This window comes from Balaenoptera physalus (genome assembly GCF_965194825.1).
Source record: "Balaenoptera physalus genome assembly, chromosome: 5".
NCBI classification, from domain to species: Eukaryota; Metazoa; Chordata; class Mammalia; order Artiodactyla; family Balaenopteridae; genus Balaenoptera; species Balaenoptera physalus.
In genome coordinates, this window is record NC_138884.1 from 38349292 (window position 1) to 38376153 (window position 26862).

At 51.6% G+C, this 26862-nt stretch overlaps 2 protein-coding genes across 8 annotated transcripts in view; one reads left to right on the forward strand and one right to left on the reverse strand.

The window, feature by feature from the left end:
- The window catches only part of FHDC1 (FH2 domain containing 1), a 40251-nt gene extending 25282 nt beyond the window's left edge, over positions 1–14969 (forward strand). For all 6 annotated transcript variants that reach the window (XM_082463136.1, XM_082463132.1, XM_082463131.1 and 3 more), the window contains 6 exons: positions 526–596; positions 697–804; positions 2564–2634; positions 5101–5218; positions 8502–8666; positions 10696–14969. In XM_082463136.1, the coding sequence (XP_082319262.1) occupies positions 526–596; positions 697–804; positions 2564–2634; positions 5101–5218; positions 8502–8666; positions 10696–12714 (2552 nt within the window). In that variant the 3' untranslated portion in view covers positions 12715–14969. The remainder of the gene's footprint in view (positions 1–525; positions 597–696; positions 805–2563; positions 2635–5100; positions 5219–8501; positions 8667–10695) is intronic.
- The window catches only part of TIGD4 (tigger transposable element derived 4), an 827821-nt gene that overhangs the window by 196528 nt on the left and 604431 nt on the right, over positions 1–26862 (reverse strand). The window lies entirely within an intron of this gene.

Here is a 26862-nt window from a genome sequence, read left to right on the forward strand (position 1 = left end):
TAAATAAAATGGAAAGGTTCTCTGGGTACCTGCCGCTAAGGGTTGGAGCTTTGCAAGTTATTTACCTGAAATCCCAGCCTGTTTACTTTTTATCTCCTCATAGCTCATCAGCTGAGCAAAATGCTGCGCACTATTCGTTGTCATAGTCCATAAATATAGTCTCAAAGGATATAAAGGAAACCATAAAGAAGTAACTGCTGAGAGGAGATTATTCCTGTAACACAGTGTGCTGCTTTTCCTAAGGCTTTTGTATTCTCCACTCCTTGAAAATTTCCATTATCAAAGTATGTGTGATACTTAAGTGTCATACATATTCGATTCCCAGTTGAACACTAGCATGTGCATCACCAGTAGCCAGTGGTACATTATATACCATGCAGTGTGCTACTTTGTTTGTTTCAGTCTTTTATACAGTTTAGGGTCAGAGCTTGCTTCAGACACACTTGAACTTGGATGTGGTAGCTGTCTCGTGTGTGTTTAAGCTGAAGCCTTCTCTAAGATACCGTGGTGTGTTCTTTCTGACAGAGCTGATGTCATGTGAGGAACTACATTCGATATTACACTTGGTGCTGCAAGCAGGGAATATCATGAATGCAGTAAGTGAAGTTCAAAAAAAAATGTTAATGTTGTATTTCCAACTTTATTTGTGTGTCTAAAGGTGTATGTATATTTTTTCTTTTGATTTGTCTTCTTTAGGGAGGGTATGCTGGCAATGCAGTAGGATTTAAACTATCTTCTTTGCTCAAATTGGCAGACACAAAAGCAAATAAACCTGGGATGAATCTCCTGCACTTTGTTGCACAGGTATGTGGAAGTGATCGATACAGAGAGAGAATGTACGTTACCCACCCCCGCCCCCAAGGCAGTGAAGTTTTTCAGAGGTGTAAGGTGGCATCAAACAGAGTCAGGAAAGGGCACCGTAGGTTCCAAGAAGGTTCTATTTGCAGACTCCTGAGTTGGGCTGCACCTGGGGTTACAGGCCTGGAGGGAAGTGGAGGGGTCGGGGGTGAGGCGGAGTGGTGGCTGGGGAATCTGGACTCCATGCTTTAGCCGTGGGGAGCCAACAGAGGTTTATACACAGCACCACGGCCTGACCAGGTATGTTTTTGTTGCTAGGGAAATGAGGCAACGTGGAGGGTGGGTTAGAGTGGAGAGAGAATAGAAATAGGGGTACCTCTTGGTGGAAGTTGGCGCTCCTTGTTTGGCGAGAGTTGAGAATCAGAGTAATGGCCACAGGGATGGAGAGCAGGGGCCTGGGTGTTGAAACATTTCCGAGTTGATCTGACTAGATTTTTGACGCGTTGTGTGTAAAGAGTGGAAGAGTCAGAGCAATGAGGGGATCTCTTGCATATTTTCCTTGTGAACTGGGGGTTACAGGGCCTTGCCGTTCACACAGCGTTTGGGGTCTGAACCCTGTCCATCACTTGCATTTTTGACTGGGTCTGTGTGACACCCCAGTAACTAGTTACAAAGCCAGAGATCAGCCAAGGACAGTTCCCTCTTTGTTGTTAAATAATCTCAAAGAGCGAATTGTGCTGGTTTGTTTTTCCCATTGAATCTCCTTGTTGTTTTGACAGCGATCACATAGATACAGCTTCACCTGGGAGGAAAGCTGTGTTGCAGCCTTGTTTCACATATGAGCTTCAGAATAGAACGGGGAGATTTTGACTTGTCCTTTATTAGCTGTACTTCCTCAGACAAGTTACTTAAGCCTTAAGTTCCTCAATTTCTTCATCTAATGATGGGGGGTAGTGATACCTCAAAACTAGGTAATTGAGAGGGCGGAGGGAGATAATTCCAGAACACGCTTATTAGCTCAGTGTTCCGAATATGGTAAGCTCTCCATAAACAATACACACTATTATGACTGTATTCTTCAGAAGACAGAGGGCACATTGAACTTGGCACTAATTTGTGCCAATTTTCAGGGCATTGAAACCAGAAAATGTGTTCCTCATCCCATGTGGCTTGCAGCATCTCCCGGCTGCCCTTTTAGATCCCCATATCCAGGTGCTCTGTGTAGCTTGGCCCTGCCCATGTGGGGAAGTTTGCTGAGTTGGTAACTGCCCCCTTCATACCTGCCTTCTTTGTACCCTCTGAACAGATGAAGGATCCAAACACCCCCATGGCCTGTGCACCTTCTGATTAAACTCAGTTTGCAAACTGGTCTAACAGCTGCAAGTAGCTCGGTCAAGTAGAGGCATACTCATAGGTATGGGTGGTATTTCAGCAGGATATATTGGATTCTCTTAGGAACAATGAGCCCTGCTAAGCCGCCGCCTCCTTCCACTGAGTCTTCATGCACATGAGTCGTGTTTCATGTCAGGATCAGTTGCTCTGGGAAGTTAAGTGTTTCTTGAGAGTAGGAGAGTTCTGGTCAGTCTTACTAAGAATATCAGACTAAGAGTTCATGACTCAGTGAATTGCTTTGAATGTATCAAGCCTAAAAATGGGAACAGTGATTTTATGGTTCCTTTAAGCCCTGAAAAAATTTTCTCCATATAGTGGATAAAATTCCAGTTTTATCCCTATATAGTGAGAGAAAATTCTGGTTTTGTTCCAGGAAGCCCAGAAGAAAGATGCCGTGCTTCTAAACTTTTCTGAAAAATTGCATCATGTTCAGGAGGCTGCTAGGTAAGCAAGGAAGAGAATTGTGAGAACAAGGTTTTTTGTTGTTTTTCTTTAACTACCTTCTTATGAAAACTGATGAATATTTTACAACTTCTGGATTCAGGTTTGAAATTTTAAAAGTTTTGTCTTGTTGAACTTTCAGACCTTCCTTTCATTTGGTTACAGAGGTGTGTGTGCACCTTTGGAATTTGGGGGTTTTGAAAAATTAATCTTTATTTTTAATCTAAAAAACTCCTATTGCAGTCTATTCTAATGAATCTCATCAGTGTAAAAATATATCTATATCTATATCTATATATGGATTAAGAACTTCAAATACCTCCACACCCAAAAGATAGGGCTCAAAGGACACAGCCTGTTACGTTGGGAGTTGGTATATATCAGGCAAGCTTCCAGGGTCATACATCACTGATTCCTTTAGAATCTAACATGGTACGTTTATTTTCTATTGCATTAAAAGAAGTTGGAACCATACCAAGGGCTGTGAAAGGATTTTGTCTTAAATTAGTCACTCAACTTTGCAGAGAAAATATCTACCAAACATAAAGCTGTATTTACATCACTGTTTACTTCTGATCCTATTATAGATGTGTATTTTAACATAGCTGTAATCTGTGTATACATGCTATTTTGAGTCCTGTGCTTTTAAATTTACAATACATATCCACGCATCAGTGGTAAATGTTCAACGACCAGCTTTTTAGGGAGAAAAGTCCTGATTTGTAACAACTGCTGATTTCCATGGCGTAAATACTGCTGCCATGGCTGATCTCAAGCTCCCAATGTGGCACTACTGACTGTGGAGCTGGGGAGGGATACCCACAGCCACAGCTGTGTCCCATGAGCTGGCTCCAGCACCCACCTCACGTATCAACCCAGTGCATGTCATCTGCTTGTTATCTGAGGGACTCTATCCAGTTGGGACAGCTGTGAACCGTATGCATAAACACATGAACCAGAGCTTTCTAAGCCCCACCCCGCCACTGGCCCACATCTCGGTATTACTGACTACAAACATCTAGCCACAGATGACATGTCTTTCCCAAAGTGAGATTATCCGTCCAAAGGTGTAAACAGTTCATAGTTCATATTTACAGATCACCAGAGTATTCTCCCCAAAGAATGAGCATTTTCAAAGATGTAAACTGTTTTGGTTTCTGAATTACTAACAGAAATTTGTGTGGGAATATTTTTTCCACTTCCTAGTATGGAAATGTTTCTAAGAGATACATAGAGAAATAACCGTTCCACTTCTGGTCAGAGTTAGATGGGGAAAGTTAGCTAGATATTGTCTTAGAAAAAACTTATTTACTAAGGTTATTTATTTGAAATGGAAAGTGAAGTACAAACAGGTCATAGGTGGGTGCTGGTGACCAGTGACAGTGGAAAACTATTTTTTTTTATAAATTTATTTATTTATTTTTATTTTTGGCTGCGTTGGGTCTTCGTTGCTGTGTGCGGGCTTTCTCTAGTTGCGGCGAGCAGGGGCTACTCTTGGTTGTGGTGCGTGGGCTTCTCATTGCGGTGGCTTCTCTTGTTGCGGAGCACGGGCTCTAGGCACACGGGCTTCAGTAGTTGTGGCACGTGGGCCCTGTAGTTTTGGCTCACGGGCTCTAGAACCCAGGCTCAGCAGTTGTGGCGCATGGGCTTAGATGCTCTGCAGCACGTGGGATCTTCCCAGACCCAGGGCTCGAACCCGTGTCCCCTGAGTTGGCAGGCGGATTCTTGACCACTGCGCCACCAGGGAAGCCCCTGAAGGTGGAAAACTATTGCATAAAAAAAAAAGTTAGAATTGATCATGGAAGCATGAAAGCATCTTGATTTATGAATTTGCTAATTGAATTCCACCTGGATTTAGGTTTCATCTATTCGCTTTACCAGGCGACATAAACATCATTCATGCTCTATTAATCTGGGTGTGACATATGTAACAAAAGCCTTGCCATCAATTCCACCATTTCTCTCCAGAACTGTTAGCTGTGTGTCAGTTCTCTCTAAGACACAGGGTGCTGACTCTGGTTGCCTGTGGCGAGCAACATGCAGTCTGTGTAGTGTCTCCGTATCACCCTTAGTATCCCGTTTATCAGCATGCGCTGCCTTGCTTTTCATGGGTTAGAGCTTTTGTATTTGCGTTTCATGGCCAGAGGAAAGTATAAGTATCTGAGTCCTGCTGAATTCGAAGACTGATGGCATAAAGATGTTCAGACCTAGTTCATGAAAAGCTTCACAAGTCCCATGCTCTTGGTTATCTCACCAGCAAGAACAAAATTACAGCCTGCTCTTTGAACCAGTGTGTGTCTTTAGGAAGGAATCGCCTCTTAAGGAAACATAGGAGGAAACTCTAGATACAGAGGTCGGTAAACGTAATCGCGGTAGCTCTCCCCTTCTGTTTCCAGGGTCTTGTCTGATGTACCTGCGTGACACCTGGCCTCCTGTACCAGGTACCCACTCTCCCCTTTCTTCTTTCAGATTATCTCTGGATAACACAGAGGCAGAGCTGCACTCGCTCTTTGTCAGGACAAGATCTCTAAAGGAGAACGTCCAGCGGGATGGCGAGCTCTGTCAGCAGATGGAAGATTTCCTTCAGGTGTGTGTGTGATTCGAGTCAGTCCCTCTGATCTCATCTTCAGCAGCCCCTCAAGGCTGGTTACGTTTGCAGGGCTGTTTGTGGAAGCAGCAGGTTCCCATTCATATTTTTTCCCCCAAGTCGGTAAAAGGAAGTTTGTATTTCAGTGCCCAGCCTTTGCTGGGTTGGTTTTTTGGCAGAGGATATTGAATATGGTCTAACCCTGAGGCTTTGGTTAGGGACAGGGTCTCTGTTTATCTCTGCTCTGTCTGCATGATGGCACCGCCCGGGAGTGAACTGGGATCCCTTATGCTTACACTTGGCAGCTTCTGCCTGGCAACTCAGGTTTTGCTTCTAAAGCACGGTTCAGGAGTTCCTGTCTCCCACTTGAACTTTTGGACACCAGTAGGAAGTTCCACGGAGATCGTTAAAGACACCTGAGCACTTGGGCTGTTGTTCCTTCAGTTGTTTTTGTGGCAGAAACAAGCTCCGTTTTGGCATGTTTTATAGGGAGGGCAGGAGAACACACCAGAGCCGGTGCCTCTCACCACCCCAAATGCACCAGCCCCACAGGGTGTGGCAGGAGCTGTTCGGAATAACATCAACAAAACCCAGCAGAGAGAACATGTCTGTGACAGCTCACTGTGACTCACTAATCACAGTCTGACATACTTCTTTTATCTTCCTTATTTTTTTTAAAAAAAGGTGGCACCTTTTCATGCTTCAGTCTTCAGTGAAATGGTGTGCTGCCTTCAGTGTCAGGGCTTCGAGGCTCATGAGCTGGAATACATGAGGCAGGGCCGCCCTGGGCGGTGGAAAGGGACCAGTGCTTTTGAGGGTTGGACCAACCTCAGCCTCCCCTCGTTTCCTTGTAATGAAGTCATATCAAATGCTGTGAGCTGCAGCTCCCGTCAGTGAACATTTGATTTTGTTTGGCTCTGCTGGGAGTTTGTTTTTATTATTAAACACATGTTCTGTATTTTCTTTCATAAGTCACTAAACTCTAATTTTCCCTTAAAAGTGCACAGATTTTCTTCTCAAAGTGAGACAACAAAGCAAACACCACCACAGAATCATCTAACAGTAGCTAGGAAAACACTCAGCAGTAAAGACAAATGGAACAAATCCAGAAATTCAAGGAGAAGGCCTGTCACACATCAGGAGGAGGATTCTGGAGGTCTCATTTCTCAGTTCTTATATTAAATGTTAATCTCTTATGATAAATAGTAGCACAGAAAGGCTTATGATGCAAAGCCATACCCCCGGACTGCTCTTCAGAAGCAATCTTGTTTTCACTCTGAACTCGTCTTCCTGGTAGTCATCTTTATCTCTCTAAGTAAACTGTTCCACACAGCTATTTATTTTTCTTTTTTAAGTTCACTTTCTTTTTAAATGGGGGAAATACAATTTTTTAAGTTAGGTTATGGTCCGGCCACGAAGGGCTCTGAATGCCAGTCTGAAAACTTTGCTCTCTAAGCCATGGTGAACCATTTTTGAGCAGAAAAATGACAGGGACACAGTTTTGCAGATATGTTTCAGTGTTTTGACCCTTTGGGTGAGAGGTACCAAGTGCACTGGTGTGGAACTTTGGTCCACAGCAGACAAGTTCGAGCTGGAAAGTTGAGTTTGCTGCCACAACTGCCAATCTGTCATTCATGTTTTGCCAGTGTCACTTTGGGCTTCTTCATCTGTGGCCTTAACCATGAGGAAAGGGTTCAGCAACCAGCTCTTGGCAAACAACTCTGAGCGTGGTGGCTTTTCAGGCCCTATTCAGAATGTTTCACTTTCCCAAGTCCTAAGGGGACTGCAAGCACTCAGGCACTCTCCCTGTCCCCACAAGATCTGCGATGAGACATCCCAGGTGGAGTAAGCGCCCATGAAGATTCTTGTCAAAGTCCTGTTTTTCTGCAGTTGAGCTGTTCTTGGCTGGAATCCACCTTTCCCCCTGTGTGAGAATGACAGGCAAAGATTTATCCTTCCATTAATACCCTTCTCTCCTCGAAGAAAAATACAGCGTGAACGCACACACTGCCTCGGGTTACTGACTCAGATGGTTACTTTCTCTGGTATTTGGTTTCCTAAATAGTTTTGGTTTCCTGCTACCTCTCGAATGTGCTTGGTGGAAGAAAAGGGCTTTGAAGGGGGTTAGTGTGTGGGTAGGTGTGAGGGGACGCGTCTTCTCGGAATTTCTCCTGAGATTCTCTTTAGTGTTCCAGCAGTGAGCCCATCCGCCAGGTGGGCAGCCCGCAACTTCACTATTTCCCACGCCCAGCCCTCCACCCAAGAAGAATTTTCTCAAATAGAAGTGTGATTTCATAAAGGAATATACCCCATGCATTCCTTCTTCATATAAGCCTTGTTATCCAGTGAAAAAGAAAGCACCGTCAGGCTTCACTGTGACCCCAAATGCTGTCTCCCCGGGGATACATCTCCTCTACCTGCTGCTTCCTCACCTCAGCTCAACAGGAAATGTCACTGAGCTGCCGTCGGGGACATTTGCTTGTGCCTTTGGCCCTGGGGATCCCCATCCTGAAGGGGCTGGAGCTCAGTGGAGGAGAGCGGGCTTCCTTTGGCCCCACTGTGTTGCTGCAGTACTTGAGTCTGTATGGGCCTTGGAGACGTTGTCCTAGGAGAATTAGGAAAAAACAAAGAGGCCAAGAGGATTGATTTGTATAGGGCAGTAGTTCCAAGCCATGGGTACCCATCAGAACCTCCTGGGGAGTTTTAATAAAGTAATGGCAGGTCCACCCCAAATCTACTGAATGGCTTGGGGGTGAGGGGTGCAAGCGTGAGACATAGACAGAGCTGACTCGGATAAGAAGCCCTGGCTGGGCATTTGTCCCTGCGGGGGTGACACTGACCCTGATAGAGCTCATCTGGGGGTAAGTTTAAATCCCTCTCAATGGGGCAGACCTCTGAATAAGACAACTGGTCAATAATAAGTGACTTCCGGGACCCTGAAGTAGACCCTTGGCCCAGTATAAGCCTCAGTCATGAGAGAAGGAAGAACAGATACAGACAGATGCAGGGTCTTCCTTAACAACACCAACTGCACTCCTGTGCCATGTGTCCAGTGACATTACAGGGGAACATTTGGTTGGTGGCATCCTCCAGCTTAAAGCTCTTCAGTCTCCTGTGGCTCTCAGGCCTTGCACAGGGGTTCCCCTCGCTTCCCCAAGGTGTTGTTTGGGGTGAATTACTCTCCTGTCAGCTCTGAGGGACGTGCAGTGAGACCTGAAACTGAACCCCAGGCAGCAGGCAGAGCGCTTACCTCAGCGTGTGCTGTTTGTCCCCTTCCCCGCAGTTTGCCCTGAAAAAGCTGGCAGAGCTGGAGCGCTGGAAGCAAGAGCTCCAGGATGAGGCCCACACCCTCATCGACTTTTTCTGTGAAGACAAAGACACCGTGAAACTGGACGAGTGCCTTCAGATATTCAGAGACTTCTGTGTCAAATTCAACAAAGCAGTGAAGGTACGGCTCTGTGTTTTCTGAGTTGTTAGGATTTTTCTTTTTCCTCTTCCCAGCCAGCCCTCTGCCTGTGGCGGAAAGGTGCTTCAGCAGCTCCACGGCATTAGGAAGGTCTGGCCCCGGCGGGGTTGCCCAGCTGTCACTTGGGATTCCGGGGAAAGGCTCTGCCCTCTCAGCCCCGAGCTTTTCCCTGTTGGCAAGAGTCTAGTGTTTGGCTGCCTTTGCTACTTAGCTGCTCATTCCTACGCTCGCTCTGATGCCCTAAAAGCATTTTGTTAGTTTTTTTTAGGATGGCAGTCACGATATTAAGAGGCCTCTTTGAAGACCCTTCCCCCTTCCCAGGAGACATTTTCCTTTTCCAGGGGGACCTTTGTCACAGGGGGATGATGGGAAGGCCCTCACTCCCCTGTTTTAAGCTCCATAGCCATTGCCAGGGGTTGGCATCTGGGGAACCAGGCTGTCCTCGGCCAGAGTGGGCTTCAAAGTGCCCGGATAGTGAGGGAGTCTGCTGCGGTCTGAACATGACTGCTGCTTTCTTGCCCTTCAGCCTCCGGGTCCAATAATCTCTGAGTTCATGCAGAAGCCAGAAAACTCTTTGGGTTGCTTGGCTTTGCAAATAAAACTTTCATCTGTCGATTAAAAGCAAAATAACATCCCATCATTTCAGGTGCTGATAAGGAACAAAGTACTCGTGGGTCACCTCTTTCCCTATATTTTAAGTGCAGGTTTGTCCTTAGCTGAATTTCTCTGAAGGGTTGCTCAAGCGTCTCCCCAGCCCTAAGTGAGTAACTGGAGTTCTCAAGCTGCCTTTCTCTGTCCAGCGAAGGGGAGGCTGAGCCTGTGGCCACGTTTCCTCTCCCGTATCCAAGCAGTGAGGTCAGCAGGCAGAGGCGCTGGTGGGCGGTAGCGGCCAATTTGGCTCTTTCTGAGGCCCTCACTCCCAGTCAGAATTCTCCAGGCCCATGAGGCCACCTGTATGATGCTCTCAGCCCAGCTGTCCTGAGAGCCAGGAGCTGGCCCCATGCCCTCCCACAGGCAGCCTTGAAAGGAGAAGACCCGGGACCCTGGGGAGCCCGAGGCCAGAGCTGCAGGAGGGGCCCAGAATTTCCGGTCAGAGCCAGAGCCTCTCAGAAACTTGTAAGGGAAAGTCCACTGTTTGAGGAAATTGATTTTCAAGTAAAAAGCGCTAACGATAACAGATTTGGGTGCGACATCTGCACGTTTACGTGACACGAGTATATTTAAGGACAGTAAAGCGTGCTTTGGTGTGTGCATTTGTTCCGTTTCGGTTTGTTGCGGGAGGGCTGGCTCCTTGGAGCAGGGAGAAAGGTAGAAAGATTTGTAAAGCAAATCCTCCTCTCCGATTGTGGGAAGTGGGTGGGGCATAAGGGACAGAGCCTCGGTGGCATTTCTGGTGTTTCTTTACCAGGGAGCATTCAGAGAACACAGATTGAAAGGCATCTCTTAATGTCCTGAGTCTACATTTATGCATCCAAATCATTGTTAAGTAGAATGTGTGCACATGAGTGTGTGTGTGTAGATGTTTCCATGCAACACAGATTCTTTTAACACCCATAGTATTTTTCTCTCTGCTCTTGCCTAAATAGCACTCTCCTGGAAGTCCTTTCTGTCTTGCCCTGCTTAGAAACCAAGTTGGGTTTCCTCTGAGTTGAGGTCTCGGGCATGTGTGGAATCACAGCCCGCACTGAGGGCACAATGCCTTGACTGGAAGTTGGGCCCAGGGATCTGATGACAACCTTAGGCAGATGGTTGGGGCCAGGCCTAGTGTGCATGCCCGGTCACGCCCACGTTGCTTGCAGAGAACCGAGGCCTCCAGCCCTCCCGGCACCCATGCACGTGCAAACACACATTCGCATGCAAACACAGGCCGTCTCCCTCAGTGAAACAAATGACCCAGGTCTCTCTTCCAGCCTGTGTCTCTCAGTGGGGTCTTAGGGTAGCTGTCTCTGGAATTGCAGTTGGGTCCCACGTGTCTCATGCATCTTCTGGCTTCTCTCCGTCCCTCCTTCAGGACAACCACGACCGCGAGGTGCAGGAGCTGAGGCGGCTGCAGCGGCTGAAGGAGCTGGAGCAGAAACGGCATTCCTGGACGGCTGGGGAGCTTGGATTCGGCCGGAGCAGCAGTGAAAATGACGTGGAGCTGTTGACTAAGAGGGGCGTGGAGGACCTGCCCCCTTTCCTGCACTCCAGGCCCATCAGCCTCTCCTACCGGCCCCCCAACACCCGCCGCTCCCGCCTCTCCCTGGGCATCACAGCTGACCGGGAGCTGCTGACCTTCCTGGAGAGCTCCACTGGCAGCCCCGAGGAGCTCAAGTTCCACAGCTTGCCCCGGAGCTGCCCCCGGCAGGCCCCGGCCAGCAGAGCCCGGACGGAGCCTGGAGAACAGAGGGACCAGGGCTCTAGCCCAGCACACAGACCTCCGGCCTCGGAGGGCCAGGAGGAAGCCCCCCACCCCACCTCCGCTTGGCCGAGCCAGCTCCTGGCCCCCGGGCCTGAGGAACCCGCCTCCGCCTTACCCCGAGTTCAGGGCAATGGGGTCAGCATCCTCCGAAAAAGGAACAGCGAGCCCGTGGGCCTGGGTCCTGTGAGGTCCGCTCCACTCTCGCTGTTGGCTCTAGGGATTAGGGAGCATGAGCTGGTGACAGGTCTGGCCCAGTTCGACCTCCAGGCTGCCAAGGGCCCGGAGGAGCTGGCCCCGCTGACCGTGAATGACTTCAGCCCAATGGAGCTGGCGTCCGTGGGGGATGAGAGCCCGCAGTCCCTGGGCGCCAGCAACGGTAGCCCGACGCCCGTGGGCAGAGGTGCCCAGGGGGGTCCCATCCTGGCCCCAGGGGATGGCAGCGCTGCCCCGGATGAGCCCATCAGCGCCGCTCCGGTATCTGAGGGCAGCAGCGACCCCGAGAACCAAGATCCTGGGCCTCTGTTCAACGTCTCGGACACCACCGACTGCTCGCTGACCCTGGACTGCTCGGAGGGAACCGACTCCAGACCCGAAGGGGCGGATCCGGGGGAGGAGGGCGACGGAGAGGGCTCCGTGTCCTCCAGGGCCGGGGAGACGGGCGGCAGCCAGGTCTCCTCAAACCCCGCCCGCAACCCGCCTGCGGAGGCTCCCATTGCCGCCTCCGCCTCCGGCGGCTCCGTCTCGGGGAAGAGCGAGCCGGGCTGCGAGGGAGGCCTGCCCACGGACAGGACGGCCAGAGGAAGGGAAGTGATGGCCCCGAAGAGGAGCCCCCTCAAACAGGCATCGGCGGGGGCGTCCAGGGCGGGGCCTGCCCGACGGGGCGCGGGGGCGGCAGGGCCGGTGCGGGCGCTGACTGGCTGGGAGAGCGAGAGCATGCGCAAGGTCGTGCCCATCTCGCGCGCCGGCCGCGCGCCCCCCGCGGGCAAGCGTCCCCCTCGCGAGGCCCCCGGCGGCGCTAACCCGCCGGCGCCGGTGTCGCGCCGCAGCTCGGTGCTGGGGCCCCCGAACGCGTCGCCCGGGAGGCCATCGACGGCGGCCCGGCCCGGGAGGGAACCCCCAGCGCCGCCCAGGAGCTCCTTCAGGAAGCCCAGCGCCAAGCCCCTGCGCAATGTCCCGCGGCAGAAGCCCGAGGAGAACAAGATCTGCCGCTCCGGCTCCCAGGGCCCCGACGGCCCCGAGGAGCCGCCCCGCGCCCCGCCGGCCCCCAGCGCGCCCCGCGGTCCGGCCCCGGTCCCCAGCTTCGCCCGCAACACGGTCGCCTCCTCGTCTCGGTGTCAGAGGACCGACTCCCCCCCTGTGGCCAGATCCCCGGGCCTCACCCGGACTGTGTCGCAGCGGCAGCTGAAGGTGAAGGGTGGCCTCGAGGACGCTGCCCCCAAGGACAGCGGCGCCCTGCGGCGGGCCGGCAGCGTCCGCGCCCCCCGGAAGGGGCCCGAGTCGGCCGAGGGCCCCGGAGACAGCGCCCAGGCCCCGCCGAAGGGCCGCGGGGCCGGGGAAACGGCCTCCTTCCGGCTGAAGGACGCCTGTCGGGGGGCGCTGGGGAAGGGGCTCCATCCCTTGTGGAAGTGAGGGGCGTCCGCGCTCCCCTCTCGCCTCCTGGGGTTCGGGTGGTGAGGACTGACTTCTGTGAAAGGCCGACCTCGAATGTCTATTCCACATAAAGTCCTCCGCCGGGGCCACCTGCCAGTGCTCCTGTCACCGAAGGTGCAGCCGTGGGGCCCGCCTACCATGCCACGCTGACTCCGGCTGGACGGACGTCCCGCCGCCATGGGCAGGCATCTCCGCAGCGCCCAGGAGGTGGACCAGGTGGACCCCGTCTCCCAAACAGAACACAGAGACCCGTGAACGACTCAGACGAGGAAAATGACTTTCCTGTGTAACAAGTAAAAGATTTGGGGCCAGTTTTTATATATCAATGACTTATTTTTTAATATAAAAATTAAACGTTGTTTTAGTTGGTTCCTTTCACGGAGTGAAATGCGTCCCAGGGGGAAAATGGTGAAGATGTTTTTATCTTCCTGTGTTCCCTGGCCTCAGGGTTCCACCTGCCCACCCCGTGCATAGCTGGCAACTGGACTTCCGCAAGCCCTTGGGTGTTCTGTGGTTGGCCCCGTCTTCCTGAAGACTTTCTTCTTTGCTCATCTCACCCTGCTGACTTTGGTGAGGGTTTGGGTGTAGACAGGAGGGAAAGTGAGACTGGTGGACGGAAATCGGTGCTCCCGTGTGTTGGGACAGGCACCGTGGGCAGTGGGGCAAGTCTCCCCTGCAGGTGGGTGGCAGCCCCTGGGAGAATGCTGAAGCTTCCAGAGTTTAGAGGTGCCGTATTTTTATGGAAGGTCATCAGGGACTGTTCAGCTGAGCACATCTTTCCCGTTGTGTTTTCTCATTTGAGTATCTGTTGCAAAACTGAGTGAAGGCTGCTATGACCTGTGTTCGCTCTAGTTACAGGGAAGAATAAACCCTTCAGTCTCCCACTCCTTCCTTTGCTAATGTGACCTGGAGCCTGGAGAGAAGCTCTCTCCTCTCACCTCTCTCTCTCTCTCTCTCTGGATGATACTTTTTAATGTTGCTGTCTATTGTTTGGTACAGTGGTTTTAAATCCTGAGAAAAACCAGATCAAATTCTTAAAAACAGAGCAAAAAAAAAAAAAAATGAAATTGCTTTAAGAAGATTTTATATTAGGAAATTTTTGAAAAAAAAAGTCAGGCTTCATTCAAAAGAAAGAGGAAAACATGTACTATTTCTGCTCAGTGCCTGTTCCCTACTTCCCTTTAACTAATTGGGAAATGGGGGAATTCTTGAAACTTTTTTGTTATTTAAAAATTGCCCCCCCCCTTTTCACTTTTGATCACTTGTTAGTGAAACTTTGTTTCAGATCTGACAGCAGTAGGTGGATTTTGGCAAATATAATGTATTTGTGTTGAATCCATCAGGTCGATGTTACAGTCTCCCTCCTGTAGAATGTTGCCTTCCATTCAAATTAATTGGAAACTCTGAGCTTCCATAAGTTAGCTAAATTGAAAAGGTAAACTTCATGGTTGAAGAAGTAAGGCACTTGACCACAAAACCTCTTCTAAAAGCAGCCCTCAGTACGTATTTCCAGTGCTCCACAAAGATGAATCCTGAGCCATTTTTCACCATCTCAAAAAGCCTTAAAAATCATGTATTTAACCATGCAGACAAAAATGTTCAAACCATAGGGCCTGTGAAAGAGGTCAAAAGTTTGTGGATTTGTGAGTAGTGCCAGGGTCGGGACCCCTTGGCGGGACCCTAGAAACGGGGGTCAGAGTCCCTGTTCCATCACTGATGCTGTGTGGTTTTGGCAAGTCACTCCCTCTTCTTAATCCTTTGTTTCCCAGTCTGCAGAAGTAGGGGCATGGCCTCGATCATGGTCTTCAAGGGTCCTTCAAACTCCAAGAGTCCAAGTCATCATGGAAAACCAAGGACCCATGTCTGCCCTGAGATCAGCTTCCAGAACTAACCCCCAGCATCTCTACAGCAGAGGTCTCACATAAAGGGCCGCTCAGAAGAAAGCACCTTCAGAATGAGTTGTTGCTTTGATATCTAATAAGCTGAGTTTCCTGAGAAGTGGTGTTTTGCTTAGCCCTATGGACAACTTGTATGCATCTGTGTGAACAGGTGATCATTCTATTACCTTTTATTGGTAGTAAGCTTGGAAAAATAATTTAAATATATAATGCAGAACTGTAAATAAGTTTCTATATAAATTTAAGATAAACTGAATGTATTTAAAGGTCCATTTATATGTTCTTTTATGTAATGTGTAGTCTAATAAAGTTCCTGTTTATGGGATTTGTGTTTTCTCCTTGGCTGCTTCTGTGGATATGTGTGCTGTGTGATCCCAGTAAAAGAGTGTGTCATTTCCTGCACAGAGAGAAGGCGGGTTGCAGGAGGTGCCAGAGGGCTGGGATACAGCAGTCCTATCTTCAAAGGGCTCAAGAGCCAAAATTCAGCTGTTGATGTGTATCTTCTTGGTAGCACAGAACCTGCATTTCACCGAAGGCCCAGGGAGTGGGCCTTGCGCCAGACCTGGGATGTGGGCATGCATCTGACACGTGGGCCATCCATGGAATGTTCAGCACCTCATACACGCCTACGTTATTCCATGTTGTGGACCAAGCTTTGTGTAATCTCCGTGGGGCCGGCAAGTCTGGATCTGCTCCTGTGTGTTCACGTGTTTTGGCTCAGGACGCTGTTGGGAAATAGGAGCTCACCTCTGTGGCTGCCTCAGGAATAAGGGAGGGAGGCGTGCTTTTATTTGAAACACAGTGTTGGTTTGAAAAGAAAGGGGGATTGTGTGTAAGATGAGCCTCATACCTTGGGGTTTCCTATCAAGTTTTAGTCCTAGTTACTCTCCCAGTTTAGCTGACAGTGGGTTAGAGGAAGATCCCAGGGTCAGGCAACAACGGACGAGAGAGTAGATGACGTCCTTGTCCTCATTGTGAGTTGCTGCCCCGTGGACATCTGTAGCCTGGTTTTGCCTGGGTTGTAAGCAGTTTGGGGCACTGGACCCCTCCCTCTACCGTCATGTCTGCAGTGCCAGGGCTTACTGACCCAAACCAAAGCAAGGCCTTTTATTTCCACAGTGAGTCTCAAGAAGTTTTCTTTATACCCTTTATTTTATGGCTTTCACAAGGAACCTGGGTTCTAGTCTTCCTCCTGAAGATTCTCGTTGAAACCAGGGACCACAATTTCGTAACTGTTCATTCAAGAGTCTGCATATTTATATATTATGGCCAGAGGCTCCAGAATGGTTTGGTAGAACTATTAATTCAGGCTTCTGAGGTGCACAAATCCACCAACTTCTGCCTCTAAGGATGAAGTATCCTTCCTCTATCTCCTCCCATCTGGCAGTGATGACATTTCGCAATTTCACAGAATTTTCTATTGAAACTTAAACTTTAGTCTTTTGCTTCATGCTTCAGTCCCGCCAAAAAAAATAGAAGAGATTTTTTTTTTTCAGTGTATGTGTCCCCAAACTGTAAACACGTACGCCAAATTTGGCATAAACATATAAGCCAAATTTGAATATGAGACATTGCAGCTGGTCACTAAGTACTTCTTAAAATTATTTGGGCCGTGAGCACAAACAAAACGGGTGACAATGGGTCTGCAGAGCCACCCTACTCAGCATCCATGGAGCCACAGTGCATAGCTCGGAATGAATCCGGCGCAGACTTGAAAACATAACCCAGAGCAGCCTCTCCCTGGGGGTGTTTTCATCTGCAAATATCTTCCAGTAAAATGCTCTATGGCTCACTGGATCGCCTCAGTGAAGACAAAGGTAACATTCTTGTGGCTGTAGAAAGTGGCTTTTCTGTCTTCTAGGCCAGAGCCCTGCAATGAGGCTTTGGCTTTGTGGTTGGTAGGTAGGACAATTGGACCCCACTGCAGAAGGGGTCACGGCCCTAAGCAGCACTCACAGTCTCCTTATTCATGGGCCTTGACCAAGGGCCCTCCGAGAGCCTGGCACGACCTGACCGTCAGCCTGTGGAATGAAGCTGGCTCAGCCTGTCCATGAGGATGCTGCCTGAGGTCCTCTTAGGCACATTCATGCCAGGCCTCTGCAGTCAGGGCCCGGGCTTTGTCCCCAGCCTCCTCAGAAACATTCAAAGCTGAGTCATAGAGGCGGTCCCTACCTTGCAAGCAAATGATGTTCCCCACATTTGCTCACAATTAGATTTGAGCATTTCAGAATGCACATTCCCCGAGCAGCCGTGTCATGCATTATAGGTAGGTTTCCAGGACAGCCCATTAGAAAAGTCTTTAACCCCTCCATGGTGGACTGTGGCACCGACGTTTCTATAGAAGAGAACCTCACTTGTAACGGTGCTCCTAGAGGAAAACACCAGGGTGCCACAAACATTCCTCCCCTACTTCGTGGCATCGCGGAGAGGTGCAGGCACTGCCACTGAGGACACCAGTCATGTTCACTCTCCGCTGCTGGACAAGAAAGAGCCTCTCCACTCTTCAGGTCACACACAGAAGCTCCCATCTCCTAGGCCAACTCCAATAACTATGGGCCATTTCTTGTGGGAAACTACCTTTTGTCTGTCCTTCCTGATGGCACACTGGCCGAGTGAAAAGGGGGGTGCCTTGTGCTTTCAGTTCTCCAGCAGAAAGCCTGGGCTCAGCCACACTCCCTTAGCCTCCTGACAACCAGCAAGCAGGTGGCAGGGTTGTGGCGAGGCCAGCTGTGTGGCCAGGGCCTGCCGTCGTGAGCCAAGGGCAGCCAGCCGTGGGGCCAGTGGGCTGCTTCAGTGAGAGCCGGCTCTTTGCTGTGGGCAGTAGGCTCTCCACAGTGATCCCTGACCCCTAACAGTGTCGGAGCACCAGTGGCACCCACTCGCCCTGGGTGGAGTGCTCCAGCGTGCGACAGGTCACCCAGGGCTGCTGGGGGATTCCCGGTCCCACTCCACACCTACACCAAGTCAGCATCTTTCTGGTGGGGCCCCAGATTTGCATTCAACAACTCCCCAGCGATTCATTTTTCACCCTGCTTTTGAGAACCAGTGGACTGGAGAGAGGCCAGAGGCTGGGCTCTGAGGCAGGCCGTTGCGCTGTTCTCCGGCCTGGACCCCTCTTTGAGCCTCTGCCGGGCGAGGCAGGCGCTTTTCCCCTGGGCAGGTGATGCGGCTCACTCTGAGCTCAGTGCCCGGTTGGGAGGAGAGCCGCCCCTAGAAGCCTGAGGAGGTGGACTAATCTGGATCTTGCAACAGAAGCACCTCCGCTGGTACGCTTGGCCACTCCTTTGAGTCTGGAGCTCTCAGGAACGCAGCATCAGAGCGTCCGGAACAGCGGCTCCAGGGGACCATAGGAAGTGACGCTTCACTCGAGCCTCACAATGGCTGCCTTTTAGAAAGATTATAATTCAGTGTCAGTGAAGCAATTTGCTAAGAAGTGCTGAGCAATGCCACACCCGTTTGTGTGCCCGCGGTGAGATTTTGTCAGCAAAGCTGCTCTTTGGAGCCCTGCTCCCTGGGCCTCTTGGGTTCTGGAGTTTTCCACAGCCTTCATGAGAGTCACTGCAACTGTGTTCTTGGGAGCTTTGCCTGGCGGCCGCGGTTCCTTCTCCCGCTGTGAGCCGGGGCCGGGCGGGCGCATCTGCGCTGACCTCACCGCTCAGGAAGGGGGTGGGGCAGCTCTCCAGGGTGCTGACTCAGTGAGGCCGGAGCTGGCGCCCTCACGCGAGGCCTTCAGGCACGGGAACTCGGCCCGCTCTGCCCGGTTTTAGGGTGTAGGAGCCCTCCCTGAAAGGAGGACTGGGCCCTGGGTCTTTTCAAAGCTGTCAGCACAGACTAATTCACCTTTCACTGCTGTGTGCTGTAAACAGCTCCCCATCAGACCAGGAAAGTTGCCGAGGTCTCGACAGCCTGGCCACTTCCAGGGACAACCGTTTTGCCAGTTCAGGGAGAGCCCTAGAGGTGATCGAGCTATACCTGGATTAAAACGATGGTTCGGCCTTGGAAGATGCTCCAGCAGAAAGAACAGTAACTCCATTCAGCTGTGGCTGAGCAGAGACGGCAGCCTGGCCGGTCAGCTGTATTTCCCTCTTTCCCAAGGCACCAGCGGTCCGCATCGGCCGATTCATCCCCAGGGAGGAGAGGGAAGAGGTGGACTGCTTGCAGGGCAGGCTTCCCGCCCCAGCTGAGAGATGGCGGAACAGCCTCCCCACCTCCACAGGGCCTCCTACTCCCCAGTTCGGGTTTGACTCCTATACGATAGAAACGAGTCACCAGATCAGCACCTTATCTAGGCCAGTAGCCCCTGAAGGCCACTTTTTCCTCGCGGGGGGGTGGGGTCACCTCCTGGGAGGCCCAGCTGTACCTTAATATGTCACAAGAAGAAGCTTCAAGACAGTCATCCTTGTCATTGTGCCAAGAAGCCCTCATGGAGGGCCTCCTGGGAATAGGGCCCTCTGTTGCCAGGTCAGCACCGCTCATTCCTCCTGGATTTGACCATGTGGTAGGAATGCAAGGACAGTCACCTTATGACAGATTTTCAGCGGGAGTTCAAGGAAAGCTTGTGATTCTGGAAAGCTGTGAGTCTTGCAGGGATTCTGAAACAGGGCGCCCAGACCTGTGCTGTCCAGCGGCTGCTCAGAAGCCCAGGCATCTCCAGTCCAGATCAAATACTTCTTTCCTCCTCTGACCCTTTGCTTTGGAAATCAATCTATCCTCCCCTGAATTCACAGAACACTTGGGGTTATAACACTGATCCCCACCTGACTCCGGGACTAGGAGTGTGTGTGTCGGGTGCGGACGGGGTGATGGTTCATCTGTGGAGCCCTCCTAGGCCCAGCACAGGCCAGTATTAAGTGGGTGCCCCACGTGCACATGTGGGCAGATGGAAGCGAATGGGTGAGGGGAAGACCCAGGGACCTGTGCGCTAAGGGAACACGTGATCGAGGACCACGGCCTCTGTCTGGACTTGGCCTTGGTAGATAAAGGTAGGGCACCCAAGGCTCCCAGCAGAAGGCCCCATGGAGGTAGCAAAGGGCTTCTGGGAGAGGAGGACTCTGAGAGGCCAGAGAAGGGACAAGAACAAAGATAAAGACAGTGCTGGGCACCGCAGGCACTAGATCTGCACTTCACACTGAGAGCAATGGGAGCCTCGTGGCCACCTTGCCAACCCTCCGGCCTGTTGGGAGGCAGCTGGACAACCCTTAGCCGCACCCTCGGGCACTGAGAGCAGAAAGAAGCAGCCACCGGGCATATCAAACATGACCCCGCATCCTGGATTTTTACAGAGTGCCGGCACATTTCTGGGGACGTTGGGGAGATGGACGTAGCTGGGTGCCTGCCCTCCGTGGGCAGCTAGGCTACTGCCCGCTCTGCCATTTTATAAGCTGCGTGACTTTGGACCAATTGCTTAACATCTCTGCTTGGAAATCATAGCCCTGTGTAACTTCAGAGCAGTTGAGAGGGTTAGATGGTTAAACATGCTGGACAGTATAAATGTTTGCTGTCATCACTATTCTAGGTCAGAGCCCACACCTGGCAGCTTCTCGGGGGTCCGGTGATGGGGGCTGGCTCGCGAGGAGGCCCAGAAACCCACGTGCATCCGGCACGGGGACCAGCAGTTTCCAGAGCAGCTTGCTGCCTCAGCGCACGGGGTCCTCACCTGGACTCTGTCCCTATCTGGCGGGGCGATCTGGTCACTGAACCCAACTTTGCCTCTGCTTCTGCTTCCTCTCCCTGAGCCGAGTAATCAAGGCTCCATGACACCTGCCAGTACATAACTAGGCAGACTGTGTCTAATTTATTGGATCTATAAAATACATCTGCTTCCAAGACCCATGATCTCACTCTCGAGGCCACAGTCTTCAGGGGATTCCCTCCCACCTGTGACTCCTGGTGTCCTTCCTCTGGGAAAATATTTGCCCAACAGGTGTATGGAGGGGCGGTGCTCTCGACAGCAGCAGGCTCGGCGTGGGTTCAAGGAAAGGCCAAGGGAACACACTGTGCCCAGAGCCTCCCTCAAGGTCGACGAAGCCCAGCAGGAGCACGAGGAACGGGGTTGGGAGGGCTCTGTCTTCCCAGCCCAGCACATCCTTCCTTCCTGACTCAGCCGTGGGACCACCTGCTGCCCTTGGTCACCTGAGTGGGTGTGTCCTCCACCTACTTAAAATCTGCCACCCTGGCTTCAAGAAAGGCACGACGGACAGACAAAGGAGGCCACCCAATTCTGGGTGAAGAACAGAGGCCTGGAATTCCTGAGCCTTCCTGGTCCTGCCCTGGGTGACCCTGGCCAGTTACACATCTTCTTGAGATGTCTGTTTCTGTATTCCTCCAAGGAGGGTGGGGCGCCACGCCCTCCCAGTTCCCATCAGGGCTGACGTTATTTGATTCCAATGGTCTGGTTCTTGGTGAGAGTGTGAGAGATGTTGCGGCCACAGCAGAGCCCGCCCCTTCTGCTCCATTCACTCACATCTCACACCAGTAGCCTCACTCCTCTCCCAAGAAGAAGCTCAAAGAGCCCACCCCTCGTTCTTTCTGTGGTTGCCCCGGAGGACCTTTCTCAGAACCCATGAGCGCATGGGCTGTGGAGATGGACAGACCTGGTTCGAAACCCAACTCTGCTACCTGGGTTACTTTGGGGAAATCACTTACCATCCAAGTCTCGGTTTCTCATCTGTAAAATGGGAAAAATCATGCCCACCTTTGGAGGTTGTTATTGTACTATAATGAGAGATATATTCTAGTGCATAGAAGGTGCTCAGTAAATGGTAACCGGGATTATTAGTGACGTCTGTTCCATGAATGTTTCCCATTTGCCTAGTGGCAATTGGCTGGGGCTCTGTTTTCTGCTGGGCACTCATGTGAGAAAAGTGGTGGGTAGTCCAACAGGCTTATAACCGTCTTTCATCACAAACGTGATACAACCCCAAGATAAAAGAACAGTGGCTTATCATCTGGCTCCAAAGGAATTTCTAAAAGAGAAATTCTAAGAGTGATTTGAGCATTCGAGACCACTGTTTCTCGCATGTGGCTACAATGTTTGGCTGTTTCCCACAATCCAATACATCTTCAAGGCTCTGAGGTCTGTCACCATTGAAACCTCTTGGAGGTAAGTGCTGACAGCTCAGCCCAGGCGCCTACAACACGTGTCAAACTTGTGTGCCCCCAGCAGGGCCCAGGTGGCTCAGCAAAGAGCAGCAGCCCATCGCATGATGCCTGCAGATGTCATGGTGCAGGGCAAGCCGGGAGCCAGCCTGGGGCCAGGGCCCAGCGGCCAGGTTTCTGCTGACTTCCCTAGGGATTCCAAGACTAGGCAATCCCTTAGTTCTCTGGGCGCCTCAGCAACCCCCAGGCTGGGAACACTGCCGGTCACCTGCCTATCTCACTAGAGAACAGTTTACTAGTTTAAAGCAGCTTTAATCAACTAGCACAGGGTCTCTTGTCTGCGGACACCCTGACCCTGAAGCTGGCGGAGTTAAAACAGGAGATGCACACTCATCTGTGTCATTAGAAGTCAGCATAGTGGCGACCCCCTGGAGGGCGAGCAGGGACCTGAAAGGGACACATGGAAAGTTATGGTCATAAACCTCCACCAACTACCCACGTTAATACCCTATCCAGTTTTCTTGTCAGCAGTTTTATGGGTCTGTGGGTTCCAGCAAATCTGTTGACATCAACACATCGTACCCACACTGTGCAGGGCTTCTGGACATGCCACGGGCAGGGCGAATGCTGTGGGAAAGATGGGTCCTTTAAAGGCTCACTCCTCCCGCCCTCAGCACCACGATGATATCATTTCCTCCCAACAGGATTCACTCCCATTAAAACCCTGTCCAGGTTCTGCACTTACCTGCCCAGTCGAGTCAATGAGCTCATCTGAGCTTTGAGGCGGTTGTCCTGGAAAGAGGAAAAACACTAAACAACAAAGATAAAGTAGTCCCTGAGCTTTCCAGTTCCCTAGGAACCTTTCACCTTGCACTCTACACAGGAAGAGCCCATTAACGCCAGTGCATTACGTCAGCCTGGGCATCCATGTGCTAAGACAAACAGCTAAGCCCTTTAAACAAACACTCTGGGGAGGTTGGGCTGAGCGATCAGAAAATGGAACTGGACAGAGAGTGGCACAAGGAAGGCCAGCCAGGGGCTAGGACCTGCATCAAGTCTTCCTTTTGCCACCAAAGTTCTGTGCAGCTGAGCCAACTCACATGCCCTCTCTGGGCTCTGGGTTCCTCAACCTTAAAGTGGGGAACTGGGTTGGAATAATTCCTACGGCCCCTGAAAAAAATGGAATGCAATCAGCATGCTAGTGTGAAGTGCTCTAGGTCAAGGTTTTCACTGGTTGGTTGTCATGCTCTGTGTTGGACCACAGGTACACAGGAGAAAGCCGCCCAGACTCAGTCTTGGAGCATCAGTAGCATCAGTCTGTGCAAAGCCCTTTCATGCTGGATACCGTTTTATCCCCCCATCTGTAATCTCCACTCCCATTCCTCCTCTCCTCAGGAGCCCACCATAAGGTATTTGATGGCTGTTTGTAGATTTGTGTGTGTGTCTGTGTGTGTGCGTGTGTGTCTGTATGTCTATATATAGATAGATCCCATTGCTTTGCATGTGTATTTTTAATTTATGTAAGTGATAACATGCTATGAATCTTGTCCTGTTTCTTCACTCTACACTATTTTTATGATCCTTCCATGTTGCTGTATGCTCATCTAGCTTGGTTTTTTAAAAAGGTTTTAACTGTTTTTTTAACTTTTTAAAAAATATTTACTTATTTATTTGGCTGTGCCAGGTCTTAGTTACGGCACGTGCAGTCTTTTAGTCGCGGTATGTGGGCTCTTAGTTGTGGCATGTGGGATCTAGTTCCCTGACCAGGGATCAAACCGGGGCCCCCTGCGTTGGGAGCATGGAGTCTTAGCCACTGGACCACCAGGGAAGTCCCCGTCTGGCTTGTGAATGCTTACTGATGCACAGAAGTCCTTAGCCCGTGGCCACCACATTGTCCTATCCGTCCCCTACTGATGGACCCCTATGTCACTCATGCACCACGTCAGCACACACGGGACCACGGTCGACATTGCCACACACACCCCCTTAAGGACCCCGGAGAACTTTCCTCGGGACAGTCTATGTATAGTCACTGTGGTAGGTCCTGCCAGGTTGCCCTGGGCGGGACGGGAGACAGCTGCACGGAGCTGGGGAAGCTGGGCCTAGAGAAGGGCCCATGAACGTGGGCGACCTTGGACTGAGTTGTCTGGTCCTGGCTCTGGCTTCCCTTCTGTGGGGAAGGCACGTCTTTCACTGACTGGCTCTGATTTTGAGGCCACGTGTCCCCGTCCTTTATAACCCGCACTACGGTTTGTAATTAAAGGTGATCTGCTGACTGACCGTCTCCTCTCCTCGTAACTGCAAGTTCTCCGAAGGCAGGGCTTTTCTCCCCGCGCCGTAGGACTAGGCCCCGCTCCTAAGACAGAGCTGATCCAGCAGCTGCCCGGCAGACAGCCACTGGATTTGTGTCAGCAGTGAACCTGGGCTACGAGGAATGCAAACGAAGCCTGGGCAGGGCAGGGTCCAGGGTGAGGGAAGAGGGGCTCCTAGGGCACAAAAGTTAAGGAGGCCTCGCCCTCGGGTGCCGGTCTGTGCATGTGCCACCTGAGATTGGGGTCTCCCTTTCCTTATTCTAGACCCTGCTCTGACGGCAGATACTTTTGCCTTAGAAAAGCTTTGACCTCAAGCTTAGCATCTAAGCTGGTCCCTTCCTCTCTCTTCTCCCTGCCCCTCCTTTCTCTCTCATTGACCGTCACTGTGTGCCCGACCTTGAGCTAGGACCTGGCAAGGACACTGTCCACAGGGGAGGGGACAGGAGAATAACCATTATGATGCATGCCCATGAGTTTAAAAAAAAAGAGAGAACGAGTCATCGCCCAGGACGTCGGTGGCAGGGAAGAATGGGCGGTTACAACCAGCAGCATGCAGGGGGCGATGGCTGGGGTCGTATTTTGTCAAGAAGGTGGTGGGTGGAGGGTATCTGAGCAGGGGCTCAGGGTCAAAGCCTGCGTCAGAACCACACGTGTGGTCAGGGCTGGCGGGGGTCTGTTCCTGGAGCCTGAGGTCCAAGGCGGGGTGGCAGCGGTCCGGCTCTGGGGAGCAGGGAAGTGAGGCTGCAGGAGAAGGGGGCATGTGAGAGAGATGGGAGGGTAAAAGCGGGGTGCAGCTCAGAGGGGCCACTCGGACTGTATCCTGAGGGCAACAGTTTATGGAAGAATTGTAAGCAGGGCATTGGCAGGAACATGCGTGCCCTTCAGAAGACTACACATCTGCGTAAAAGTGTGTAAATTCGTGGCCCTGGGTGTTCGGAGGAGACCTGGGGCAGCTGGGGAGCCAGTGGGTAGGGTCTGACCGAGGTAAATAGAAAGAGAGCCCTTCTGAGTCCGAGACACCTCCTCCACTTCGTAATGCAAAGTCGTTTTCCAGAAGCGAGGAAGGTCACAGGACAAACTGTCAGCCTTGCCCGGAAGATGCAGCACCTGACCCCGCACCTAGACACCGGGAGAGGCCGTGCAGGCTCCCAGCTGGCTGGCCCCGCTCTCAGGACAGAGGGGGCTTGGTTCCCCCACCAGGAGGGGCCTTCTCTTTCCACCTGTGCTCACAGGCCCCAAGGGGGGACTTTCTCCTTCCTCTTCTGAAGCTGAAACCTCAGAATCAGCCTCTAAAATGAGCAGGACCCTCCCAGCGAGGCCATGCTAAAGGAGCCTCATGACATGAGGGAGAAGCCATTATCTTTGTGCTGACCTCACCCGGCAAATTGCTGAAGGGAAACCCTCTCCACCCATTTACCAAACTGGACTTTCAGGCTGGGCTGCTCTCCTGGAATGTGTCTGGGGGTTCCCGGGCCTTCAGGCTTTTTTCTCCTCCTCCCACTGCACCCCGCTCCCCCCAGTGCTCTGTCATTGGTTTGCTTCCTTTGAATCTCTTCTTGGTCCCCTGACCTCAGGTCCCTCAGCAGGTGGCCAAGTGGGAAACTGGTGCAGCCCCTGCTGTCCTCTTCCCCTTGGCCCGCCCGGCTTCCAGAAGCAGCAGCAGCCGCCAGTGCCCTGCCAGGCCCCTCCAAGGCCTGTGAAATCTGTTGTTAGCACAGCGCTGTCCAACCAGGGAAACCCCGGGCTACAGCCAGCTTCCTGGCAGAAGTGAGCTCCCTGCACTTAGAAATGGTGCCAAAAATTGGGCTCTAATGTCTTTTCCCCGTTGGTGACACTCACGTCCCTGCTGCAGCCCCCCAGCACCTTCAGGCCCGGCTGAGGGAGGGTCAAGCTTCTTCCATCTCCTTGTGGAAACAGGACTGGGGGACATGTTTTGGCCCAGCCTGGTTAGAATGACACGTAGCTGCGGGTCTCCCCTTAGGGAAATGTCAAAATCACCTGGGGACTTGTTTTTAAATTAAAAAAAAATAATAAATTCAGTTGGTTTTTTTTACAAAAAGTTCAACCTGGGACGGCTAGGCTGTCCCCACTCCCCTCCTCATTTCCCATCCTCCCTGGGCTGCCGGTGGGCTTCAAGAGTGTCAGTAGGGTGCAAATCCTCCAGAAAGTTCCCCAGGGGGTTCGGTGCAACCCACAGTCTGGAAAGTGCTGGCCCATCACGTATTGTTAGTGCACTGTTTGCACTAGGAGAGGACCCGGTCATTAAGATGCTAAATCCAGGGAGGAAAGGCCTGGGAAAGCAGTTAGAAAAAAGGAGGCAGTTGCTTGGGGTTGGAGGGGCAATTTGTGTCCATGGAACACGGCGAGCTATTTGGCCCATTGGTCGATGAATCCTTTGACCTCAGAGTCCCCAGGGGTCTCCACTTCTGAAGCCTAGACCTTCTCCTGTATGTCTGAATTCGACTCTTCAGCTATGGTGTAGGCCAGGTCTTTGAGTTCCTGGGTCAGCCTGCAGCGCAGGCCGAATAGGGAGAGGGAAGGAGGAGGGGAGAGCACAGCTACCTGGGATCCTCAGGGAGAATTTATTTAGGTTTCATTATTCATAGTAGGTTTTTATTTCAAACGCTTGTGCTCTACAAATGTATACGGTACAAGGTGAGAGTCGCCCTGCCCCCCCAGCCAACCCTGCTGATGGCGTTCATGGGAACCCGTGTGTCTCCCAGGCTTCGGGGCCACTCCACGTACTTGCTCAGCACGGCCTCGTGCCCACCGGGGAGAGCTTGCAGCTGGTTGTGAGCTGAGTCATCCAGCAGTCTGTC